The sequence below is a fragment of the Myxine glutinosa genome, chromosome 2 (assembly GCF_964187855.1).
Source record: "Myxine glutinosa chromosome 2, kmMyxGlut1.1, whole genome shotgun sequence".
NCBI lineage: Eukaryota > Metazoa > Chordata > Myxini > Myxiniformes > Myxinidae > Myxine > Myxine glutinosa.
In genome coordinates this window covers 59,509,990-59,536,091 of record NC_136262.1, presented here as the reverse complement: position 1 = coordinate 59,536,091, position 26,102 = coordinate 59,509,990, and the positions used below count along the sequence as shown (strand labels likewise).

Here is a 26,102-nt window from a genome sequence, read left to right as displayed (position 1 = left end):
CTCCCGCCTCTGGAACAAACTCCCTCACTCTCTTCAATCCCACTCCACCCTCCAGGTCTTTAAAAAGCTGTTCACCACCATCTCTTATCCTACCCCATCCAAAACCTTGATCTTTTCTACCCCCGCTAATTTCGGTCCCCTTGTGTTTTATACCTCTCCCCCCCCCCCCCCCCCTCCCCTTCCCACGCCTCCTGCCCCCAAGCCCTCTCCCTCCCACACTTCTCCCTGCTCTCAAATGTTGTGGTTGTGTGCTTCCCCTTCTCTCCCCATCTTGTCTTCCGCTCCCTCTTTTTGTATATTTTGTTTGTCTGGTTGATTTGTTTGTGAAATAAATGTTAGCTCTTTCACGAGCCTCGATTCAGTATACAAAACAAAAAAACAAACAAAAAAAAAGTAGTAGTAGTCGTAGTCGTAGTAGTAGTAGTAGTAGTCGTCGTAGTCGTAGTCGTCGTAGTAGTAGTCGTCGTCGTCGTCGTAGTCGTAGTAGTTGTAGTCGTAGTAGTAGTAGTAGTAGTCGTCGTCGTCGTCGTCGTCGTGGTGTCCCATCTGTTAACATTTGTTTGTGGACATCACAAACATTATATGGCGTCTTTGGTGAAGAGTCGATGAGTTATCGTCGGCACCCTGAACAAATTCCAAATTCCCGTTTCGACTGCGGGTAGCAAGTGGTCTGGTCTTCGTGGATTGGTCTCCCTGACAAAAGGATTCACTGATTTGTATCTCAGAGTGTGGTTGCTGTCTGGGCAGCAGCATCTGCACTCTAAGCAAATTGACCACAAAAGTTTGCATCTCTTATGTGAACGACATTCCTCGACTGCTAAGGGCATCCAATTTGATGAGCAATTTCCGTTCCTTTCTGAATTCCTGGCTAATGAAGCTGGGATCCAAGGTTCAAATCCCATATAAACTATATTGATGTGACCATTGTCTATTACTGCCTTTCTCATTCATGTAAAAGTACATAAACCTCTCCTAATGCCCCTCTCCTAAATGTCATCTGCACAACCTCCTCCACAAGCCAAAGATAACAGTAAAAAAAATTTACTTATTTTTAATGAACACGATTTGCCTCTGAATCTCATTTGCAATGGCCATGCCGTTACTGTAGCCACATTTATCAGATGCTTTTAATTATTTTCTGTCTTATCCTCCGAGTGTGTTATCATTGTGTTATCATTGTGGGATTAGTATTCCCTCATGAGGTAATGGTAAAATGAAAGTGCACACTGTGCTTATTGTTCACATTTCCTTTAGTATTCAAATGGCACGTCACAGCCTCTACGGTCATGTAGAAAAAGAAAAGGTCCCCGACTTATGAAAGAAAAACACAAACCGGCTTGCTGGAGGCCTGCACAAAATCGTATTTCTGATGGCAATCCGTATCTGCAGCAAGGAAGTTGTTCCCAAAGGCTTGCTCTGACCGAGAGGAGGATTTATTGCCAATTTGATGGCAGGTCAACCGTCATGACATGTAACCTTGAGGCTAGGGAACATACTCCATTGGTGAAACTTGCGCTTGTCCACACACCAACCTTTTGTCCCCCTGGCCCCAATTCCCCCATCCTATCCTGTTTTATTTATATAATTATTTATTAATTTGCTCCCTGCCCTCGTCCATCGCGCTGTCTTTCTTTTCACCCGCACATCATTAAAAACTACTTGCAGCAAAGGCCCCGATGGGCAGGTCATCGCCATTAAAAGTTATAATTGCTTGGAGACGATGTCTGCCAGTCTCCAATCACCATAACTGCCAGGCCTGGTCTTTGTAATGCCTTCGCGACAACTTGGGCCAACAACCGTCCCCTGCCGAAACCACAATTGGGAACATGGGGCCATTAAAATAGTGTAGTAGTTGTTGTAATACTACCATACCAGTATGGTAGTATTATTTTTGCTTCCATTTATGATGTCATTATTTATTTATTTATTTGTTTGTTTGTTTTTGTGGATGATGAGACTAGGAAAGCATTATAACTTTGTCATTTGTGGAAAAACAAAGTCGATATGACTACAAACCTGAACACAATGAGCAAATGTGTCTTTTAATGAAATGATCTGTACATTCTAGTTTCTTTTTATTTAATTGTTTTTAACCCTTCATTAAACGTTTTGTTGGATTGGAAATAATGCCATGGGAGGTATATATATATATACACACACACACACACACACACACACACACACACACACACACACACACACACACACACACACACACACACACACACACACACACACACATATATATATATATATATATATATACATATATATATATATATATAGTTACGGATCTCCGACGACGGCCCTCCCCTTATGAAGAGGGGATTAATCCTCTTGTCTTTTATCTGGCCGACGCGATCCTGGGGGTTATAGCATCCTTCCCGGGCAGCGTTAGGTAGGGTTTTTAGGACTAGGGATTCGCTACTACCGAAGTACTAACGCTGACCGGAAACGAGGATAACTCACGCTCGAATCACGGATATTGATTGAATATGCCGAGCAGATAGCAATCCGCGACCCGAGCTGTTAACAAGGACTAACCTGATTATAGCGGTTGGGATCGTGCCACGCTTACCCAATTGAGAAATGACTAGGACGATCGGACTGAGAAGAAACCAGGAAGAACAAGTAATTTATTAACAATGTACAAAGAAGAGGAAAAGAAAGGAATGTACAAGGAAGAGGAAGAAGCAGGTATACAGGGCAGCCTTAATCACAGTCCTTGGCAATGCGTGCCACGCGCTCGCCCTTTGCAAGGTGGTTTCCACAGCTTGTCGCTCCCTCTCGTACTCAACTCTCGTACCAGTTTTTCTGAATAAAGCGCATCAGCCCTCCCCGCTCAGTACTGAAGGTCAACCTCATATAACGAGTGCAGTTGCGTCAGTCCTCTCGGCACAGATCTGAAGGTCAACCTCATATAACGAGTGCAGTTGCGTCAGTCCTCTCCGCACAGTCCTGTGAGGGCTTTGTGTCCGCGCTTTTATAAGCCAAGCCAGCGAACGCTCTGGAAGCCCCAACCACGCCCTGTCAGGCGATCTCACCTTAGCCCTGATTGGCTGGTGATGGTTTACCGGCTCCGCCTTGATGGTTGTTTGACGTGGCCGCACCTCCATCCTTGCACTCCGCCCCCTTTTCGGGCCTCACCTCATGGCTTTTGGGCTGGTTCGAGCGGAAGCCCAAGGGCAGCGAATGCTGCTGGCCAAGGAGCGTAACAAATTGGGAGAGCCGATGGGGTACAGACTGGAGAGCGCTTAATGGCGTCGCTTGGAGGGAGGCTGCCAAAATGAACGAAAGTGGCCTACTCTTATTTGTTTGACACAACGTAGATGCAACTATTGGGAATGGCCTTATCTAAACACATACTATGAAATAACTGACGTCCTATGGTGACCTACGTGTTGCTTGTGGCCTATCTATGGGGTGCAACCTTTAACCTTTAATGATGTTATATTTACAAGTGTGGGTTCTCAAAACCGCAACACTGCACCCCTCCTTTTGCCAGGCTCGCCCCAAGCCGAATCGATACCTGGGTCAGGACTACTTTTACAACTACATGTGACACTTAGGAGGTGTAGTTTCCCTCTACATTTACTCTACACCCTGAGTGCGACAGTTTTAACACTAGATATGTCCCACCTGCTGCGTTGTGTACTACCAAACTGACTCACGCCCACAATTAACCGAATTACAGCATTATTTTCAAACTACACATAAAGCCGGTGGGGAGCATGTTATTTACAAGACACTAATTAATTATTTACACTATAACCCAGGACCTGTCTTTTGTGGGAAAAGAGAAGAAAGATTTTGATAAGAGGAAACACCATTTGCACTGCACTGCACCAATACACCATGCACCCATATGTACCACAAATAACAAAATGCACAAAAAGCACCATCATCAATGCACAAAAACATTTCAGAAATTAATAAATGATGACGTCTTGTGCTTTGCTTGACCGCTGGGCCGATGGATCTTGGCTGCATCTTCTTCTTGGATCTTCGGTGTGCCATCGTAAAAGTTTACCATCTTTGTTGTTCGGGCACACCAAGGATTAATTAATAAAAAAGGGCACAAACCGCGTCCGCTTTTTTATTTGGCCAGCAGGGCCAGCGTAGGTGGCCCGCCTGCATGGTATTGATGCCACTTAAAACACAGTGGTCCGCAAGCAAGACGCTGCCGGCAGCAATGGTCTGTCCCAGCAAAGGTGCCAGGCCACAGAACGTGTGGTCCATATGGTGTACCGGTGCAGGCAGGCAGGCAGGCAGCAGCAGGGAGCAGCGCAGAGTGCGGCCACACCACTCAGGTCACCTGCACACTCCCCTCACAAAAGACCATGGTCCATGAGTGGGGAGGAAGACTAAGCAGAGGTTAGCGGGGGGCAAGGGCGCAAGGGTACACATCAATACAAGGTAATGCGACATGAAGGGCACGGGAGAGCGAGCTGAGAAAGCTCGTCCCTAATCGTACGTCACCCCCATGTCAGCCTACTCTACCCTTGTCCTTCCCCGTATGTACACAATTTACAAATTCGTCTCGACTGTCTCGTCCCTCATATCTCCCCTAATCCAAATTCGTCATCAATCCCTCCTAAGGAGGAAGAGATGGAATAAACACAATGTCGCACTCCGTCAAGATGCGTCTTTACCATCCAAACATTCACAAAATCTGGCGTGGAGTCCTATCACCTTGGTGAGTGGATGCGGATGGTGCGAAGAGATTTTCCTCACAACTATACTCTAATTCACATTAACTCTTTAAACTACCCGGGGTCTTGCCCTGCCAATCCATTGGCCATCTTTACACTATGCGGTTCTAAAAACCAATTCCCATTGACCATACTGTGGTGCTCCAACAATTTGGGGTCTCACTCACCCCATTTCTCAATCTGTGCCCTCGCACAATTTCGGGGCTGGGTCGTGTGGCTCTCCCAGCAGGTCTACCTACCTGCGCATCTCCGCCACTGGAGTCGCCTCCCGAGCTTGCCTGCTCCTCGCGACTACCTAACTGGGGAAGGCCCTCCCTGGCACTTACCCCCTCTAATGCCCCCTCTGGCATTGGGCTACCCGGGTCCTCTCCTCAGGATCCTCGGGCCCCGCTGAACAATACCTGGCTCCCAGAGCCTACCTGCGGCCTCACCTGGCCGACAGACTACCAGTGGCGGAGTGCTCATTTAACCATACGTACCAATTAAGCCACATGCCCAGCCATTCCACACACTTATGCACCCCTCAAAGCACGTCTTTACTACCACATGCACCACAGATGTCAATATCCAACAAATTTACATACTCCCTCTACCTAACATTAAACTACCCTCCCCGGGTACTCGTGAAGGGGTCCATCCTTCCCCCATTCACTCCTTCGCACCATGCACTCCACACCACTCATTCCAGACTACTCACTCCACACACCATTTACTCCACACCATTTATTCCACACCACCATTTATTCCATACCACTATTCTCCACTTGCACACCATGCAAGCCAAGGCACTCATCGCCATTAGACACATCCTCAACACTCCATTCATACACTTTTACACACACACACACACATCATTCTCGAGCATTGCCTCATTTGCTCACCAGCACCACTAAGACTCTCATACCCAATTCCTCATTTGCGCTTAAAGCGCATCCTCATACTCACACACACAGCATCATCTAACTATCTGCCTCCCTCTAATACTAGTGCTTTCCCTGTCATCCCTTATACAGACTTGGCATTTAATATGGAATATTTTTTTGTGGGGGTGAACTTACTTTTCAAGATGTCTTAGAACCAAAAGTTCATTGGAATTATGTTGAGATTATTCTAGATTTTGTTAATGTGACCTTTAAAAGCAACAAAAACCACATTTGACATTTCGAAACAAATAAATTGATCCTTGAAAGTGATGTAAACTGATATCGAACTCAATTCATGGACAGTACTGTGTTAAACTTCTGTACGTTTTCCAGAAGTATCTCTTTATTTTGCACATTAACCAAAATTTTTTTTAACAAAAACAAAAGTTAAATTATGACTGGGATTACGGACAGTAAAATTACAGTTCAGTACTTCGTGTAACCCCCACGAGCATTCAGGAGAGCACGTACACGTCGAGGCATGCTGTTCACAAGATCTGCCAAGGTTTGGACAGGAATCGCTTGCCATGCAGTGACAATAGCCTGCTGCAATTCACGCACAGAGGTCGGCTGCTGGTCCAAGTGGTCGATTTGACGCGTTAATTCTGCCCACAAATTCTCTATCGGATTCATATCCGGGGACATGGCAGGCCACTCCATATGCTCTACACCACGGTCAGCAAGAAAGTGTTGGATCATGCGAGCACGATGAGGCCGTGCATTGTCATCTTGGAAGACAAAGTTTCCCTCGAAAGGCTGCACGAGCAAATGGAAGCAATGTTTCTTCCAGAATGGCCCTGTACTTGAACTGGTTCAGGTTTCCATTCAAAACAACCAGGTCAGTTTTGCCCCCTGCATGAAAAGCAGCCCAAATGGTCACCCCACCACCTCCAGCTTGAACTCTTGGCACTATACAATATTTGTTGTAGGCTTCATGCACTTGTCTGCACACTTGGACGCGGCCATCTTGACGATAGACCAAAACACTAGACTCGTCACTGAAGATCACGTGATTCCAGTGTCCTGGCTGCCATTGACGGTGCTCTCTGGCCCACTGCAATCGGCGCTGTTGTCTGGTCAGGCGTGGCTTTCTCAGGGGACGTCTGGCACGATAGCCTGCTTGAACCAGTCATTGGTTGACTAGCCTTTTGGATACAGGCACATTTGTCAGTTGCTGCCACTCAGCCATAAGCCGATTAGCTGAATTGGTACGGCCATTGCGGACTAACCGGTGCAGCTGGCGATCATCCCTCCTTGTGGTTCTGCGGGGACGTCCTGGCCTCGGTATTGGAGTAGTGACACCCCTCTGAGCATTTCGTTTCAGGATCTTTGACACCTGACCTTGAGTGATGCCTTACTGCCGAGCAATAGCACGCTGTTTCATGCCGTAATTCCGTAAAGCCACCACTCCATGACAAACAGCATTGTCGAGCTGACGGACCATCTCCAGAGGAAGCGGCAATAACTTTTGGAGATATAATTCTTTATATCTTTATATATTAACAATAACTTAAATATAAAGTTATTAACAATAACTTTAACAATAAAGGGGGCGGAGCCAATCTCCGACATCGGCCCTCCTCTTATCAAAGGGGGATTAATCCCCTTGTCTTTTATCTGGCCGACGCGATCCTGGGGGTTATAGCGTCCTTCCCGGGCAGCGTTAGGTAGGGTTTTTAGAACTAGGGATTCGCTACTACCTAAGTACTAACGCTGACCGGAAACGAGGAAATAACTCCCGCTCGAATCACGGATATTGATTGAATATGCCGAGCGGATAGCAATCTGTGACCCGAGCTGTTAACAAGGACTAACCCGATTATAGCGGTTGGGATCGTGCCACGCTTACCCAATTGAGAAATGACTAGGACGATCGGACTGAGAAGAAACCAGGAAGAACAAGTAATTTATTAACAATGTACAAAGAAGAGGAAAAGAAAGGAATGTACAAGGAAGAGGACGAAGCAGGTACACAGGGCAGCCTTAATCACAGTCTTACTTATCCCTTGGACTCGGACCCGTTCGCTCTCAGACTCGGTCTCAGACTTCAGACTCACGCGGGGATGTAGATGATAGGGTGGAAGGTCCGGCGATGGCGTTCACAGCTCGTCCCGGTCCTTGACTCATACCAGCAGACGATGGTGGATACCCGGCAGGCAGCTCTCCGCGTAGCGTAGGCGCGAGCGGACAATTATTGTGACGGGAAAAGGGTAAGCTGGGCTCGCGCTACTTCGTGGCTCTTGGCCACGTATGTAATATGTGTACCGGCGCCTTTACACGTACTCCCGGTATTACTCTGATCGCTCCAAGCGCCCCTTCCACAATGCACGCTGCAGTCCTCGGCAATGCGTGCCGCGCGCTCGCCCTTTGTAAGCTGGTTGCCACAGCGTGTCGCTCCCTCTCGTACTCAACTCTCGTACCAGTTCTTCTGAATAAAGCGCATCAGCCCTCCCCACTCAGAACTGAAGGTCAACCTCATATAACGAGTGCAGTTGCGTCAGTCCTCTCCGCACAGTCCTGTGAGGGCTTTGTGTCCACGCTTTTATAAGCCAAGCCAGCGAACGCTCTGGAAGCCCCAACCACGCCTTGTCAGGCGATCTCACCTTAGCCCTGATTGGCTGGTGATGGTTTACCAGCTCCGCCTTGATGGCTGTTTGACGTGGCCGCACCTCCAACCTTGCGCTCCGCCCCCTTTTCGGGCCTCACCTCGTGGCTTTTGGGCTGGTTCGAGCAGAAGCCCAAGGGCAGCGAAGGCTGCTGGCCAAGGAGCGTAACAAATTGAGAGGGCCGATGGGGCACAGACTGGAGAGCGCTTAATGGTGTCGCTTGGAGGGAGGCTGCCAAAATGAATGAAAGGGGCCTACTCTTATTTGTTTGACACAACGCAGATGCAACTATTGGGAATGGCCTTATCTAAACACATACTATGAAATAACTGATGTCCTATGGTGACCTACGTGTTGCTTGTGGCCTATCTATGGGGTGCAACCTTCAACCTTTAATGATGTTATATTTACAAGTGTGGGTTCTCAAAACCGCAACAATATATATATATATATATATATATATATATATATACATATATATATATACACACAGTACTGTACAAAAGTTTGGGTTCTTTTCACTTTTGTGGTGCTCGGCCCCATTAAACATTCGTGGGAAGTAAAGTGTGCAATATCGGTCGATAATAATTCAATTTTCTGTGAAAGGCAATTAAATATCACAGTTACCTGTAAGCATACAAAATAAATTAGGAAATTTAGAAAGTTTTATTTTTGCTGTAGGCCTACATATTATGTGCTCGTAATATCCACTTATCCCAAAGGAAATACGCAGGAAATAGTTTGTGGATTTTTGTTCAGTAAATAATCGTAAATTATTGAAGTAATCAACACTAGTTACATAAATGGGGAGTTCAAGAAACAATAATAATAGTTGCAAATATGGAACACCTCACCCCATGCAGTCTTGGGAAACAAAGACATGGGCGGTGTCGGCGAGTGACAAATTTGATTAGTCCTGATGACGTATAATTTAGTAATATTGTGTCCAAGTAGTGCTAATTTGAATGGGTTTTGAAAGTGCCAAAAGCGCTATTTGTGTTCTACAGTGTTCAAGTGTATGATTTAATTGAAATAAAATTGAGATTGTAAAGGATGTAGAAAAAAAAAACTTTTGGAAGTTTACTGCCGTTGATGCAGCGTCTTTTACACCACCTTCTTTAACACGTTACATTAGTTCTTCGTGCCTGGTGTTTGTGTCCTTTATGACGTCCTTAAAAACAGGAAGTTTCCTGTTTGAAATAATTTTCAATTTAGTTTGATTGCCAGACAGGCAGATGGAGTAAAGAAAATTATTTCACGCCTCACTGTGCAAGTACGATCAGGGCAAATTCAGTCATAGTACTGCTAAACTAAAGGTTCGTTTTCCTATCCTTGTTCCGATTCATGTTCAAAATATAGCATTCACTTGCAATGAAGTTATTCCTTGATCATAAACTGATGTTTGTAAACAGACAGACAAGGTAAACCAATTGCTTAACCCTGCCTCTCGCTTCGTGTGTGTGGGGTAATTAGTAAATACTAGGGCGTGCCCGCACGTACGGGCACGCCCGTACGTGCGTGCAAAAAAACATGCGTGCAAACAACAACAACAAAAAAAAACTTTGAAACCACGTGGCAGTAACGACCACAGAACCCCCCCCCCCTCTATTTACATGAAATGGTTTGGTCCATTCGCAACGACCACAGAACCCCCCCCCCCCCCCCCTCTATTTACATGAAATGGTTTGGTCCATTCGCAAAGCCAAAGCGAACGGCTTGCGAGTACGGTGACCATACCTTGGGAACCACTTGTCCGATTAATTTCAAACCTTGAAAAGGCACATCCTCGGGTCCCCAGCAATATACCTGGCAAGTTTCAAGTATATCGGACCGGTAGTTGTCGAGAAACAGCGGTCGCATACATACATACAGACAGACAGACACACACACACACACAGAGATTACTGGAATTATAGATAGATGTGAAATTAGTTTACGTCAGTTTGTTTCCTTGCTTGAAATTCTACGAGTGGGATCAGAATGGCACTGAGGAAGCAAATTTCAGCAGAACAGTGTGGGAAGATCCGTCTTCTGCGAAGAGAAAGGAACACTGAAGAAAATAGCAGAAATAATGAAGATCTTCTACAATAGTGCGAGGTACACTTTTGCAACTCCTGAAACAAACTGGCTCTGTACAAGACCACAAAAGGTCAAGGTTGGACGACTGAACAATGGAATTTACTCTGGTCTGATTAATCAAAAATTGAACTTTTTGGATCTAAGAGACGCCGTTTTTTTTGGATGCCGAAGAACTGGAGAACGTTACGACACCAATGTTTGCAACCTATTGTAAAACACTGAGAGTATCTATGGCTGTCTGGGATTGCATCTCAGCTTTTGGTCCAGGAAAACATGTTAAAATCAATGGGACATGAACAAAAAATAACTGGAGTGTTCATACACCTTACCCCACATAGTCTTGTGAAAAGGATATGGGGAAGCCAGGAAAGAGCTTTTAAACCTTTCCTTTGCGTTTCCAAGCATGATCTATATTTACCACCAGCTGCAATTTTGTCTGAATCTCGATATTCCTAATGCTGAGAGTGTGATGGCAAATTTGATTGGTCAAAATGGCGTAATTTGTTGTCCTAGTACACTTGGTCCCCGGATAACGATGTGGTTAAGTTCTTGAAAACACGACGTCAAGTGAAACGACGATAAATGGATCAATTTATCTCATAAGAATTAATGTAAATAGTGGGGGTGGGGAGTTAACTACCTTCACCCCCGTTAAATGCATCACGTTTAAGTAAATTCATGCACTTTTCATTGTTTATATATTCTGTATTGGACAATGTAATACAGTACTGTAAATAAATATAAAATATACTACCAAAAATCACCCGTTAGTGCAATATAACAGGCGACTGGTGAATGGTGGAGAGTAGGAGGGTGGCAAGTCACTGAGATCCCTTTCCGTGGGGTCTCCTCCTTACTGTGATGTGAAGGCTTCTGCTGGCTGTTGAGATGAGCGTTTTCCTCCCTCCCAGTTATCAATGGTTGACTGCTTGCTGCTATGCCTCTTCCTTTCTTTATAAATTTCATCGTAGCAATGAAGACTTTCCATGACATTTCTTTAAGTTTTAGGGTTATGTCGTTCTCTCTTAGGCTCATTATCGGTGAACAATTGTGGTCCCTCTTCAATTCGGCTGAATGCAAAAGCCATGAGTTTAGTTGTGAGAGTTCGCTAGGGTTCGTCGTCATTGTCATCGCCACCACCCTCTTCAGTATTTTGCGCTAGCAGTTGCAAGTCTTCGTTGGTGAGGTCTTCAGGATGTGATGCAAGGACATTCTCAATATCCTCGCTTTCAAACCTTTCAAAGCCTGCTTCAAAAGGAAAGTTAAGAATATCACGGTTAACACTTGGGACAACCTCATTGAATCCCATAAAGTCATGAACGCACTCTGGTCATATGGTATATGTCACACGCCATTCAAACAACTTTCTGTAACCTCCTACTATGCCTTGACGATGTCGACTGCTGTGAGGATATTGTATCCCCACCAATATTCACAGATGCTCAGCTTATCCAGATGCTTATTCGCCTAGCAGGCTGAGCTGAGTCGGTCGTCCTGTGTATTTGATTGATTCTGTTGGATTTAGCGTGTGCTGTCGTGTTGTGCTTTGTGTGAATGATTGTGATGGATCCATGTTTCGTTTCCTGGCTTATGGCGGCGTGTCTGCCCGTGAGATTTGCAGTACTTTGGTTTTTACTCGCCACCAAGTTGAAAATTTCGAACTGTAAGTACCCGCCATGTTTTTTTCGTTGAGCCGCACGCAGCCCCGGTGTGCGCCTCTCAACAAGACGGTCCTTTTCCCCGTCTCACCCCATCGCTCGCCCCATCGCCCACCCCATCGCTCGTCCCACTGCTCGTCCCATCGCCCGGCCCATCGCCCGGCCCATCGCCCGGCCCATTGCACGCCCCACCGCTGCACGCTCCGCTGCATGTACCGAGCTCGACTATCCGCTCTAACTCCTCTATCCCGAGGCCTATTCGCTCCACTCGGCAAAAACTTTTGTCTTTAAACAACACCACTCGATTGACTCCTGGACTCATGTCAGGCCTCAGAGAACTTGAAATCGGCGTTGGTCTCCCAAGAAAACGCACAAAGCGAGGCGGGAGGAGAAAGCAGAGAAAAATACCGATTGTGATTTCTCTTCGCGACCAGCGATGGCCCGGCCCACATTTTAATAATTCCTGCGAAAAAGTGTCCCCTGTCAACTTCAATAACCTCATCTATCCCTGTAGAACATACACAGCACCAAAACAACACCGTTCTGACCTGTATCTCGCCTTATTCAACGCTCAGTCTCTGAGTAGTCCTGAAAAGCGAACCGAAATTACCTCTTTTATTCAAGATAACGATATCGACGTGTTTTTTCTGACCGAAACTTGGCTCCGACCCAGTGGCGACGAAGCGAGATGTGCTGATCTCACCCCACCTGGATACACCCTGCAGTCATTTCCTCGCTCCTCTAGGGGTGGGAGCATGGCTGATATTTACAGAGACAACTTCTCTCCCTTTGTCTCCTTCACCACGACTTTTTCATTCGACCATTCATCCTACGAGCTAGCCCATGTCACCTTCACTCTGTCAGAAAACACTCTTCATTTCTTCTGCCTCTACCGACCTCCAACTAACCAGAAAAACAAGCTTACTGACTCTATGTTCGTGACCCAGCTTCCTAATCTGCTCGACCACTGCAATACTCTTCCTGGTTTCGTCTTGATTCTTGGAGATTTCAACGTCCACTACGACCAACCACAACATCCTCTCACTTCAAAGATCATTGACCTCCTTTCTACTTTTAGTCTATCTCAGTCTGTCTCCCAACCTACACACATTAAAGGACACATCCTGGATTGGTTAGTGCACAGATGCGATGATCAGTTGATGCAGTGCACGTCAGTGACCTGTGCTATCACCTCGGACCACTTCTGTGTCACCAGCCACCTGAGTATTGCTGTTCCTCGTCTTCAGCCCACCTTCATCATTGCCCGCAACATTCGTGCCATCGACCGTCCGCCTTTAAAGAGGACCTTCACACCCGTCTCTCTGGCCGTTCCGATGTCACTGCAGAAGACCTCGACTTTTGCCTCTGCACAGCGTTGGACTGTCATGCTCCAGCGACACGGCGCGCCGTTCCCAGACGCAGGAGTACTCCGTGGTTCAGCGCAGTCAGCGACGAAGTCAGGGCTGCCAAAAAGGAATGACGACGTGCCGAGAGACAGTGGCTGAAGACTGGCCTCACAGTCCATCAACAGTTGTATAACATAGCTAAAAGTCTCGTCATAAAAATCATTCTAAAAGCAAAGACGTCATATATTTCTGATCGGATTACTAGGAGCTCCTCCTGCAAGCAACTGTTCAGCATTACCAACCGCCTGTTTGCCACCAAAAATAAATCTGTTCTTCCCACTGTATTTCCTCAAAACGAACTACCCCAACGCTTCCTGCATTTCTTTCACAATAAAATTCAGTCAATAAGAAACAATCTTGACAAGCAGTCACTCCTTTCCTTCGATGATGCTGAACACTGCTTTTACGGGCGACCTCTTAGTTCGTTTACTCCTGTTACTGAGGAAATTGTCAAACGTACAATCCTCAAGTCAAACACAAAAACATGTGATCTTGACCCCCTTCCCACCGATTTGTTTATTGAGTGTTTGGACACCCTCCTCCCATTTATTACTGCAGTTATCAATGATTCTCTGACTACGGGTTCATTTCCGCTTCTCTTTAAACAAGCTCTTGTTAAACCACTTCTTAAAAGGCCCACCCTTGACCTTAATGACATGAAAAATTACCGTCCTATCTCCAACCTGTCTTTCCTGTCAAAGATCACAGAAAGAATTGTGCTATCACAGATGAATGACCATCTAGTTTCAAATAATCTTTTCAATTCTCGCCAGTCAGCCTATAGACCAGGCCATAGCACCGAGACCGCTCTCCTAAGAATAACCAATGATCTTCTGACCTCTCTTGACTGTGGTAAGGTTTCCGTTCTTGCTCTTTTGGACTTGTCTGCCGCCTTTGACACGATTGACCATAGTGTCTTAATTCGTCGTCTTGAAATCACATTTGGTATAACTGGTACTCCCCTTTCTTGGCTGATGTCCTATCTTACTGATAGCGTGCAAACAGTTGTTGTCAATGGCCAGAAATCAGCCCCTTCTCCGCTTTCCTTTGGCGTTCCCCAGGGCTCAGTCCTGGGACCGATCCTCTTTCTTTTGTACACTCAGCCTCCATTTGATCTTGTTGCCAGACATTCAGTTGATCACCACGCCTTTGCGGACAACAATCAGCTGTACAAAGGAAGCATGATTCAACAAATCGTGCCCACTGTTGAAGTGTTAGAAGGCTGTATTGCCGACGTGAAGGCGTGGATGACCCAAAACAAACTTCAGCTGAACGATGCTAAAACAGAGTCTATGATTGTAAGATCACACAGATGTCCTCTACAATGTTCACTTCCTACCACTATTCATGTTGGTGAAACCGATGTAAACTTTGTTTCGTCGGCCAAGAACCTTGGTGTGGTTTTCGACTGTAACATGACATTTTCCAAGCAAGTACTTCAAACTTGCAAATCAGCATACTTTCAGCTGCGAAAGATCGCATCCATTCGCCACTTTCTTACTCCTCAAGCTGCTCTAACTCTGGTCTGTGCCCTTGTCCTCTCAAGGCTAGACTATTGTAATTCTTTGTATGCTGGCTGCCCTCAGTTTCTCTTGGATAAGTTACAAATGGTTCTAAACTCTGCCGCTCGTCTTGTCTGTAAGGCGAAGAAGTCTGACCATGTTACTCCGCTTCTTGAATCTTTACACTGGCTGCCTGTCTCTGCTCGTGTGCAATACAAAATTTGCACACTATGTTATAAATCATTGTGTGGAACGGGACCTCACTATCTCTCCGATTTGCTCACTCTCTATGAACCTCGGCGACGGCTTCGTTCAAGTGACGACTCTATGACCTTAGAGCCGCCGCGCACCAGCACCAAGTCGTTTGGCGAGAAATCCTTTTCCTTTGCTGCACCTCTGCTCTGGAATGACTTGCCTTCCTCTGTTCGACATGTTGACTCTCTTCCGGCCTTTAAAACCTCCCTCAAAACCTATCTGTTTCACAAGTCTTTCAAAGTCTAAGTCCTGTTTTCCCTTTGGTTTGAGGTGGGACAGAGATCGAGAGTATGTCTGTGTACATGTGCAGGGGAGGGAGGGGAGGAGGAGGGGGAGTACACATCTGTGGGTTTTGAACGGGGAGGGAGAGGAATAGGGCAAGAGTGAAGGTGTGTCTGTGTGTGTGTATGTTTGTGTATGTGTGTACGGTGTGTGTGCATTCGCATGATAATGTAAAGCGCCATGAGGGTCGTTTACTCTGCTTGATGGGGCTATATAAGACTCCTTTATTATTATTATTATTATTATTATCCTCACCATCAGTAGCCACGAGGAGTTGGCTGAATGTACGACATAAATAACATGCTTTGAATGCGGCGATAACTTCCTGGTCCATAGGTTGTATCAAAATTGTCGTATTGCGTATTGTCGTATTGTCATATTGTATCAAAAAAGGGAGGAAACGACTTTTTTTTTCTTCTTTTTTTTGTATACTGAATCGAGGCTCGTGAAAGAGCTAACATTTATTTCACAAACAAATCAACCAGACAAACAAAATATATAAAAAGAGGGAGCGGAAGACAAGATGGGGAGAGAAGGGGAAGCACACAAACACAAAATGTTGTCATGCAAATCATCGAGGTTGGGCTGATGTGAAGGAGCGTTATCCACTAGAAGGAGAATTTAAAATCCAAGTTCAAACCAAGCACAATTAGTCCAGTCAAAGGAGTGGCTTGACCCACCACTAATTGTAAAAAAAAACAAGTCAGGAGACGACGATGTTTCACGAGCGAGCGGTATTCATTGACAAAGGACGGACTGTAACCGAAACAGGCCCGGACTGGGCGGTCGGGCCCCACGTGGCAGGTGTCGGCCCCCGACATGCGGTGCACATGCCTATTTACAAAGGGCCCCAATGCGCTGCGTGCACAGGCCTTTAAGAGCCAAAAAAAAAAAAACCACCTTTGGAGGCCATTTTCCCCCGCAAAGCGGGGGTTGGCCTTTTTCGGGGACCGTGGTTGTTGTTGTTTTTTGGTCCCCTTTTTGAAGCAATGTTTTACGGCCGGATGCCCTTCCTGCCGCCAACCCTTTTTGTCGCCTTTTATGACAAGCAGGGAATTACCAGTGAACTGGTACTCAATTAGCCGACCTCGGAAGGATGACAGGCTGAGTCAACCCCCCTGGCGTTAATTCAGCGATCGACCGGGATTCGAACCCAGGATCCTAGGATCCTAAGCTGGCACCCTAGCCGCTAGCCAGCTGTACATAATTGTGTGTGGTGCTGGCCCGGAAATGTCAAAACGAAGGTTACTGACCTTGAAATGAGATAGAAAATAATGTATAATCAGTTATGAGGTTAGCTAGCCACACAATACCGAAAATTCGGTTCAATTCCGACAACTTTGAAAATTTGACCTTTGTGACCTTCAAAGGTGAAAGGTCAAAGATTCTGAAATTTGTTGGAAAACTTGTATTTCATGATGTATGTGATAATATAAGATCATGTACGACATTTCACCCTTTCAGGGAGCGAACAATGTAATAAAACCATCAAAAATCGACTTTTCTAAATTTCGTGACCTTGTGACCTTGACCTTGGGGCGAAAATGAAAAATCGAGCTCCGTGGTGCTAGACACATGACATTGGCCTAACCAAATACCGAAACCCCTGTCAGATTCCACCAAACCCCTCAGGGAAGATGTCGCTTGAAATGGAATACCCCCTAAAAATACGAATATCTTTTTCAGGCGTGGCTCCGCCCACAATGGGCGCAATACGCCCACTCCAGGCAGGACACAACTAGATCATGATATCAACCTCCCACCCAAGTTTCATCAAGATCGGGTGATATCATCGGGTAGTTATGCTGCGGACAGACAGACACACAGACAGACACCCATGACGAATATACTGGTCACTCTGTTTGATAACTCGTGAACCAATATATGACTGTAAAATTTACGTAATTTTACGTAATTTACGTAATTTACGTAATATATGACTGTAAAACTGTAATATTACTGTAAAAGTCATTGGAGATGTATGACTTGCTGAAGTATAGACAGTAAAGACCATTAATTCCTTGGTTCCCATTTGGGGATCCACGGTCATTTATCGCTGACCTTTGCCGGTCTCTGTTGAGAATAAGGTTAAGAACCACTGTTCTCGTCCACTTTATTGACCATGTTGAATTATTTTATTTGTGCCTGTTATTTGAGTCCTTTATTGACATCCAAATAGTAAGTTTCCTTTTTGGAATGATAAAAAAGTAAGTTTTTGACTGCTGGATGGGCAGACAGACTAAAATAATGACCTTACTTTGCGCATGTGCATTCGGGACAAGATTCCGTACAATTTTCCAATTTCAGAGCCAAAGTACTGCTAAAGCTGCAGATTTGTGTTCTGATTCGTTTTCCGGTTTGTGTTCCTATTCGTGTTCTACAGTTTTCAAATATTTAAATTCAATGAAATTAAGCCGTTCCTCGATCATCGACCGACATCCGTAAACAGAAAGAGGTAAACCGATTACTTAATCCCGCTTTTCGCTTCGAGCACAGGGTGATTACAAACAAATACTGCATCACCGTGCAGGTCCTTGTGGAAATCATTTAATTGGAGGTGGATTCCTTTTCCAACAAGATGATGATCCGAAACGTACTTCCTATATAGTAAAACAGTATTTGGAGAACTAAGTTGTGCTTCCCTCTCTCTCTCTCTCCCTCTATTCTCTCCTGCTCCCTTTATTATATGTTCTATGTGTTAACTCTTATACGAGCCTCGACTGAGTATACAAAAAAGGTTACAACTGGTGTGCTCCAAGTACCAGAGTCTGGACATGAGTTCCATTGAGTTCCATTGCATATGGGATTACCTGGCAACAGAAAAGAACAAGAGGAGCCCATCTAACCTTACAGAACTGTGGAATATACAACAGGAGATTTGGCACAATGTTCCTGTAAGAGTGCTACAGTCGTTTACAGGAAGCATGGGTAAAAGAGTGATGGCACTCAAGAAGTCAGAGGCGGACACACAAAGTATTGACTGATACTATAAAAAGGCACAGTTCTTGTTACTTATTTACGAAGTTTGTGTCACATGCATTTATAAAGGCTGTAAATTTACAATAATAAATACATATGACCATTATCACTGACAATTTGATGAATTTACATGAAAGTATGAATATCTTTGGAATACTCCAAATTTTGGACAGTATTATATATATATATATATATATATATATACACACACACACAGTGCATTCAGAAAGTATTCAGACGCCTTCACTTTTTTCACATTTTGTTATGTTGCAGCCTTATGCTGAAATCATTTCAATTAATTTTTTCCCTCATCAATCTACACTCAATACCCCATAATGACAAAGAGAAAACAGGATTTTAGAGTTTTGTAAATTTATTAAAAAGAAAAAACTGAAATATCACATTGACATAAGTATTCACACCCTTTGCTATGACACTTGAAATTTAGCTCAGGTGCCTCCCATTTCTCTTGATCATCTTTGAGATGTTTCTACACCTTGATTGGAGTCCACCTGTGGTAAATTCTATTGATTGGACATGATTTGGAAAGGCACACACCTATCTATATAAGGTCTCACGGCTGACAATGCAAATCAGAGCAAAAACCAAGCCATGAGGTCGAAGGAACTGCCTGCAGAGTTCAGAGACAGGATTGTGTCGACGTACAGATCTGGAGAAGCCTACAAACAATTCTGCTGCATTGAAGGTTCCCAAGAGCACAGTGGCCTCCATAATTCTTAAATGGAAGAAGTTTGGAACAACCAGGACTCTTCCTAGAGCTGGCCGCCCGGCCAAACTGAGCAATCGGGGGAGAAGGGCCTTGGTAATTGAGGTGACTAAGGACCCGATGGTCACTCTGACTGAGCTCCAGAGATCCTGTGTGGACATGGGAGAAACTCCCAGAAGTACAACCATCACTGCAACACTCCACCGATCTGGGCTTTATGGCAGAGTGGCCAGACGGAAGCCAAACAGTTCAATCTTGGTTTCATCAGACCACAGAATCTTGTTCCTCACAGTCTGAGAGTCCTTTAGGTGCTTTTTTGCGAACTCCAAGCGGGCCTTCATGTGTCTTTCACTGAGGAGAGGCTTCCGTTAAGATGTAAATGCATGGTTAAAGGGGCCTAAGGGGTGTAAATGGTCTAAGGGGTCTAAGGGGTATGAAGGGCCAAGGGGGTCTAATGGGCTCTAAGGGGTGTAAAGGGTCTAAGGGGTGTAAAGGGTCTAAAGAGGTCTAAGGGGTGTCAAGGTGTTATAAGGGGTGTAAAGGGTTTGAGGAGGTCTTAGGGTATAGAGGGTTGGAAGGGGTCTAAGGGGGTATAAAGGATCCAAGGGGTCTAAGGGGTGTAAAGGGTTAAAGGGGTCTCAGGGATCTAAGGGGTGGAAATGTTCTCAAGGGTGTAAAGGAGTGAAGCTGTACTTGTAGTTGTAAATAAATTACCTTGGGTTCATAAATAAACTCGGGGTGCAACATGACAATGCCGGACCAGATTACCTCCTCATGACCATTTTAAACCCCTATTCAGGTGTATCATAGTTTAAAATCTGACGGTGGAAAGTTTTTTTGTGATTAACTTTGGGAGCTCAAATCGGTAAGGTCACAAACAAACAGCAAAACAACAACTCACCTTGTTGTGAGGATGAGGTAATCGGTGGAGGTTCACCCTTTGGCAAGTGGTGGTTTGTAGTTGGAGTCACGTGGGTCCTTTTTTACTTTAAAAAAAAAAAAAACCCTATTTTTTCAACCTTGAGAGTGATGTTGTTAGATGAGGAGTAAAATTACCTTTAAAAGGAAAAATAGGTTGTCTGTGTACCGTACTATTTTAGTTTTTTGAATAATTCGCGCATTTGAGAGGTCACATGACTCCTTCTTTGCTGAACTTACCGATCATGGTAACGTCTTAATTAACAGTTGTTTTTCACATCTGACAACATATTTGATGATCGCAGCTCACCGTCTCACTAATATTATATCCGTATCTATGTTGGAATCCCAAAAAATTGGGCTTTTTATAAACCTCGTATAAATGTGGATCGACCCTCGGAGATCATGGCGACAGGTGCAGCTCGGATGTTTATAAGTTAAGAATTGTGAGAAAATAACTGTTTTAAAACCCCTATTTAGGTGCATCGTGGTAAAATATGTTATCCTATAAAGTTTAATGCCGATAAACATTGGGAGCTCAGAGGAACATAAATTTTCAAACCAACCCGTTCCATGGAAATTATGCCTTCTGTACTAACCCCCCCCCCCCCCCCCAAGCCCTCTCCTTCCCATAGATCTCCCGATGTCTCTGCTCTCAAATGTTATGTTTGTGTGCTTCCCCCTCTCTCCCCATCTTGTCTCCCACTCCCTTTATTGTATGTTTTATGTGTCTGTTTCATTTTTGTGTGATTAATGTTAGCTCTTTCACGAGCCTCGATCTTGTATACAAAAGGGGAGGGGGGGGGGGGGAAATAAGGTAAAAAAAATAAATTCAATAACAGTAACAAATCTTACTATAATTCACCAAATGTCCGTCCGTCTGTCCGTTCGAAGGTACCACAAAAACGGCTGAACCGATCGCAACGATATTTTGGGTGGGTAATCCTAGGACCCCCTGGAGTAAAATAGGCTGTATTGTTTTTCCAAATTTTCCAGTTTTTCCAAACACAATGGAATAATATTTAGCGATATGAACAGTGATGTGGTTTTTGTTGAAATTCTTCAAATACTGTTTATTCTACGTACCAGGAGAGAGTAGATCGACTCCTGACGAACTCTTCCTATATAAACGTGCGGCTCTGAAGTAACATGGCAGCGTGTGCAAAGCGACTGAGAAACAGGTGCAGCGGCCGCTTCCGTGTTACAGATTCGGCGTGCACTCTTCACACATAAACGTGCGACTGAGAAAGACGTGTAGCGGCCGCTTCCATTTTGCAGAATTCAATCGGTTTTTTTCAAAATGGGCGCCATGTACTGTTTAGATTTTGATGATTTGCGTGTGATATGATTCAACGGATGTTTATATGAATCGTTTAAAATAAAAAAGCCTTCAATTTCTGATATTTTGCCTTTTCATTTGGGCCTCCCAATTGAAGGCCGTAGGGCGGGTACCGTTGCTTGTAGTAATAATGAAAAGATAATTTCTTAGGGTTGTGAGAGGATCTTTTTCTCCATTGTGTTTCGTTTTGATTGTTTAAATATTAATTATTTTTGCTTTCGTGTGCATGCAGGACAAAGTGAGAGCATCTGTAGAAGTGGCAGATTCTTCAGGTGTGAATATGTGGGAGAAGTTTGTGCTGAAGCTACCTACAAGGCCTTCTTAGTTTTAACCTTTGCTGGCACAGTCAGGTCATTCCCGAGAAGTCCAGCTTTGCTTGTAATCCTTGAGAGTCTGCACATTGTGTTGAGCTGACAATCTCTTAGCGGCACACTTAATAAACGTGGCAGCACCAGCCTGAACACGAACACCAGAGCACAGAACTAATTTACCACAACATGATGCGTGATATGTTTCCTCCTTGGAGACTCGCTTTCCATAGCAAAGTCTGGTTTCCGCTGGTCTTGCAAATTGATTGGCACATCACGGAGAAAGTCCTGACGCATTTGCTACGGAAATCTACACTAACCTGAAGCTATGGGTGTTCAAAATGTTCTCGGAACATGATGATCACAATTGTCCAAGAAACACAGAAATATATTCCACTAGATAAGTGTGTTTGTGTGTGTGTGTGTGTGTGTGTGTGTGTGTGTGTGTGCATACACATACACACACACACACACACACACCTTAATGGTGTTTCCTGGACTATTTAGTGTCTTGTTCCGAGAACATTTTGAATGACCCTCATCACTAAAGGCCTCAGTACTCCGCTTGGGGCCTACAGGTTTGTACATTGAAAAAGCAGAATTTCTGCCATTTGGTTTTACACATTTTTAGTGTTGTTATTCCATTTTTCTAACATGTCTATTTTAAAGGAAGCTTTTCACTGCCTAGATGTTTTTTTTTTTTTTAGAAGCTGGGTGGGATGGTGTTGACGGTTGCAGAGGGGGGGGGGTGGTGGGGGGTGCTGAATTGCGCAATTTTTGATCATTACCTACAGGCCGCATTAGATGTCAATTGAAGAAATGTAATTTTGCCAATAAAAATTGTCATTGTTTTTGATATTAAATTTCCCATTATCACCAATGCAAAACTATACGGCTTGTATTGTCACCGGTTGTTTTCTGATGTATTTATTTTTCTTGGAGCGGTGTTATTTCTACACGCTTTCCGTCCAACCCACTGGTGGTTCGAAATGAATTTTGCATTTTAAGAAGAAAATCACTCTTGTTTCATCCCTGATCAGCAGCATCAGGAGCAAATGATGCTTAATGCAGCAAAGATGCTTTTTCTAACCAGGTCAGTGGTCTGGTAGAGTAATACTCTATAGGGCTAATTAGCGTAGAAGATGTCTCCTTCAAACATCTGCTGGATTTATTGTATTTCATCGTAATTCTATTTTATTCTTCTTTTGGTTTCTTCTGAGTACGAGCTGTGACCTAGCACAGGTTATTCACTGTTCTCTTTTGTTCCACCGTTGCCATTGCTATTTAGTGCTGTTGGTGGTTAGTGGGTTTATTGACTGTACGTACCTCGTACCATGCACAAGCACGCTGCAGCCTTTGTAATACCTGCTCACCTTGTGACCACGGAAAGTAATAAAACAATTAAAAACAATGATCCGCATCGTACAGAATGATCTCGAGAGATTCTTTGAGCAACGTTATTACTGTGGGATTATTGCCGCTGCACAGTTACTAATTGATTCTTCTCTCTTCTTTGTTTGTGAAACCATCCCTTCTCCTCTTTTCCCTTCTTCCTCCCTCCCCCTTCGCCATTTACCTCCAATTTTTCATTATGACGTTTTATATGGATGAGACATCCAACATGGAGGTCGGAATGATTTGGTTAAATTCTGGACTTGCTTTTTCCTCCCTACATGTTCTATCGAATGGTTGACAGTTCTGACTTTGATGTAGTTAAACGTTGCTTTATATCAAAATGATCGAAATTATTTTTGAATGTTTTTACTCCTGCTCTGTGCGAAGGGAATCGGCCTCTTTTTTTCTTTTTTTTCTTTCTTTCTTTTTTTGCAAGGCCTCATTGACACGATCAGTATGCCAATTCAGCCAATGATCGTGAGGGTGATGCCATTTACCTGGTAAACAAATATAGATTGTGAGCGATGGTATTTATTTTAATGGTGTTTCATTGTGTGCTTTTTATGGGCCATAAACACAGCTCGCAACATTTCCTGGATAACATGCAATTTGTGCGAAATGTCAGTGTGGAAATCACATTTTTATGGAAAAAGAGGAATGTGAAATGTCCTTTACAAACTGTCCATGAGATTTCAATTTGATTCTCCCACAAGGTGTCTGCCAGTTTTCTAGAACCTTCCGCCATGATATGATATCACAGCAGATGAAGCAAAGCTGCGCGTGCAAGGTTTCTTTTATATCCTTTCCTTGTATTATGCATTTCGAGATCTGATCGGTAATGATGTTGAGCATTTTGTCTGATTGATTGTCGTTGGGAAGGAGTAAGGGATAAATATGTACAATTTGTATCAGATGATTGCAATTTGAAAATAAATCTATTCCTTAATCAGGAAAGATCATTTGTAACTTTATAGGTTCATTGTAATCTGTTGTTAGGAGATGTAGTAGTAGTGCAACTCCTACTATTGGTACTACTACTTCTGTAAGAGCCACTGTTATTCTCACCTTATTGGGATGTCAGAACGTTTTTGGCCCAAGTCTTTCACGAATCGCCTGGCCAGGACTGGGATTCAACTGAGGATGGCTTGGGCAGGAATTTCTAACTTGTTTAGGGTGCCGGGGATATCTCACCTCTTCTTCATAAAAGACACCGTGGAGTCTTTGATGGCCACCAACAACCATTGCTGGCAGATGGATCCTCCGCCTTAACGTTCACCCGACGGGCGGAGCACCATTGATGTTTGCGAGCACCAACCCTAACAATCCTAACAACCTCTGCCTGCGAAAGTTTTGAGCTGGGTTTGAGATTCAAACCTCAGCTAGAAATCAGAAATGAGTGTGCACACCTCGAGGCTATCCTGCCAGCCCGTAGGGACTTGTTAACCATAAGGCGTTTTATTTGCCCATCTGTCACTTTTATAGGGAAGCTAAAGCCAAATTTGAGAAACTGAAACTTACCTTGTCAAATTTTTCACTCTGCACCCTTTTAAATGGCATCGTCAAGCAGTAAATTGCAACTTCGTTAATTTCCCCAACAATAACTGCAAAGCAGCCATGTTTTGTCCATGATTGGCTATGAAACAATGTGACATCCCACAGATAATCTTGGATCCACAAATGGGGATTGTCGTCATCGTTAGGCCATTATCTACCTTTAGTGATTGGTCTGCCTTGGCAGAGGTAATGCATTTACCTTTGAGCTGTCTGGTGCGTTGTTGATTTCTGACCTGACTATAAACTGTCAGATTGGCGTTTTTCAGGCAGGTTGTTGCTTCCTCATGTGTATCGTGCCCCAGGTGGGCGTGAAGCTGAGTGTTACGTCTGTGAGCATTAGTTGGCGAAATATCCTATGTCTCTGAAAGAGTTGGAGAGTGAGTCAAAGTATTGGCCTAAACTGGAGGGGTCAGTGCATCAGTGGTTAGCCCCCTTCCTGTCCCAGGAATGATGAACCTGTGTAACCTGAAATCGTAATTGATTCCAGGCTCAATAAGCATATGCGACATCCAAATGCATACGAGACGATACAATTGATTTGTCTGACAGTTTCTCTTCAGTTCTACAATATTGTCAGCCCATTATACCCAACACTTGTCGCTGTCAATTCTTATATGATCAAAATCATCTACCCTTCTGCAATTGCTGGTTTATAGTGGAGTGGCTTATGGAAATGATCGTGACACGCTGGCCCAAAGCACTAAATTTGGCACAGTTATACTTTAGGACCATACAAAACTTTTGAGAGGGGGCTGCCCGATTTTCGAGGTCAAGGTCAGGTCAAGGTCAAAGGTCAAATTATGTGTTTGTCACGTTTTTGCCATATCCAGCTCATAGCTGTCATAGAAACATTATCTCAGTGTCTAAATAATCATTTTTAAGGACAAGGAATCCATTTGTATTATGGAAAATATCCTCAGGTGCTGCCATATTGTATTTCAAGGTCAGGTGAAGGTCAAAGGTCAAATTATGTGTTGGTCATTTTTGCATCGGTGTTTTTGACGTACATCGATACGCTGAGGGAGGATACTGGATTGGCCAGTACAGAGGAGGTCGCGGCCTGCATGACTTATGCTTCACAATTTCCACGACAGAGACACAGTCCTGTGCATGGCAGTCCTGCGTTCCTGCACGTGCAATTCTTTGAACAGGTGGGTGTCGCCTTACATCCGCACTTGAGTAGTTCTCTACAACTAAGAGCAGCAGCTGACAGGGTTGTCCAGGTTGGACGCCACCCGGTATCTGCTTTGGTCCACCCAAAGCCATCTGGATTTGGTGCAGCTAGGATGGGCTTCAGACTCTCTCTCCAAATGCTGGCTTGGTACAGGCATCGATTTACATGCTGGAGCAGTGTGTTCTGAGTTGGAGGAAGCTTCTCCATCATCTTCACTCTCCTTGGGAATAGCTCCTGTTGACAGGAATAGCTCTCACATTGACATGTGGGGTTGTGTTGTCGTAC

At 44.4% G+C, this 26,102-nt stretch overlaps 2 protein-coding genes across 5 annotated transcripts in view; both read left to right on the top strand.

Annotated features, from left to right (window-relative positions):
• The window catches only part of LOC137421760 (sodium/potassium-transporting ATPase subunit beta-1-interacting protein 2), a 297,307-nt gene extending 273,252 nt beyond the window's left edge, over positions 1-24,055 (top strand). For both annotated transcript variants that reach the window (XM_068108120.2, XM_068108121.2), the window contains exon 7: positions 21,619-24,055. In XM_068108120.2, coding sequence (XP_067964221.1) covers positions 21,619-21,628 — 10 coding nt within the window. In that variant the 3' untranslated portion in view covers positions 21,629-24,055. The remainder of the gene's footprint in view (positions 1-21,618) is intronic.
• Positions 1-26,102, top strand: part of LOC137421765 (tumor protein D52) — a 259,164-nt gene that overhangs the window by 42,773 nt on the left and 190,289 nt on the right. The window lies entirely within an intron of this gene.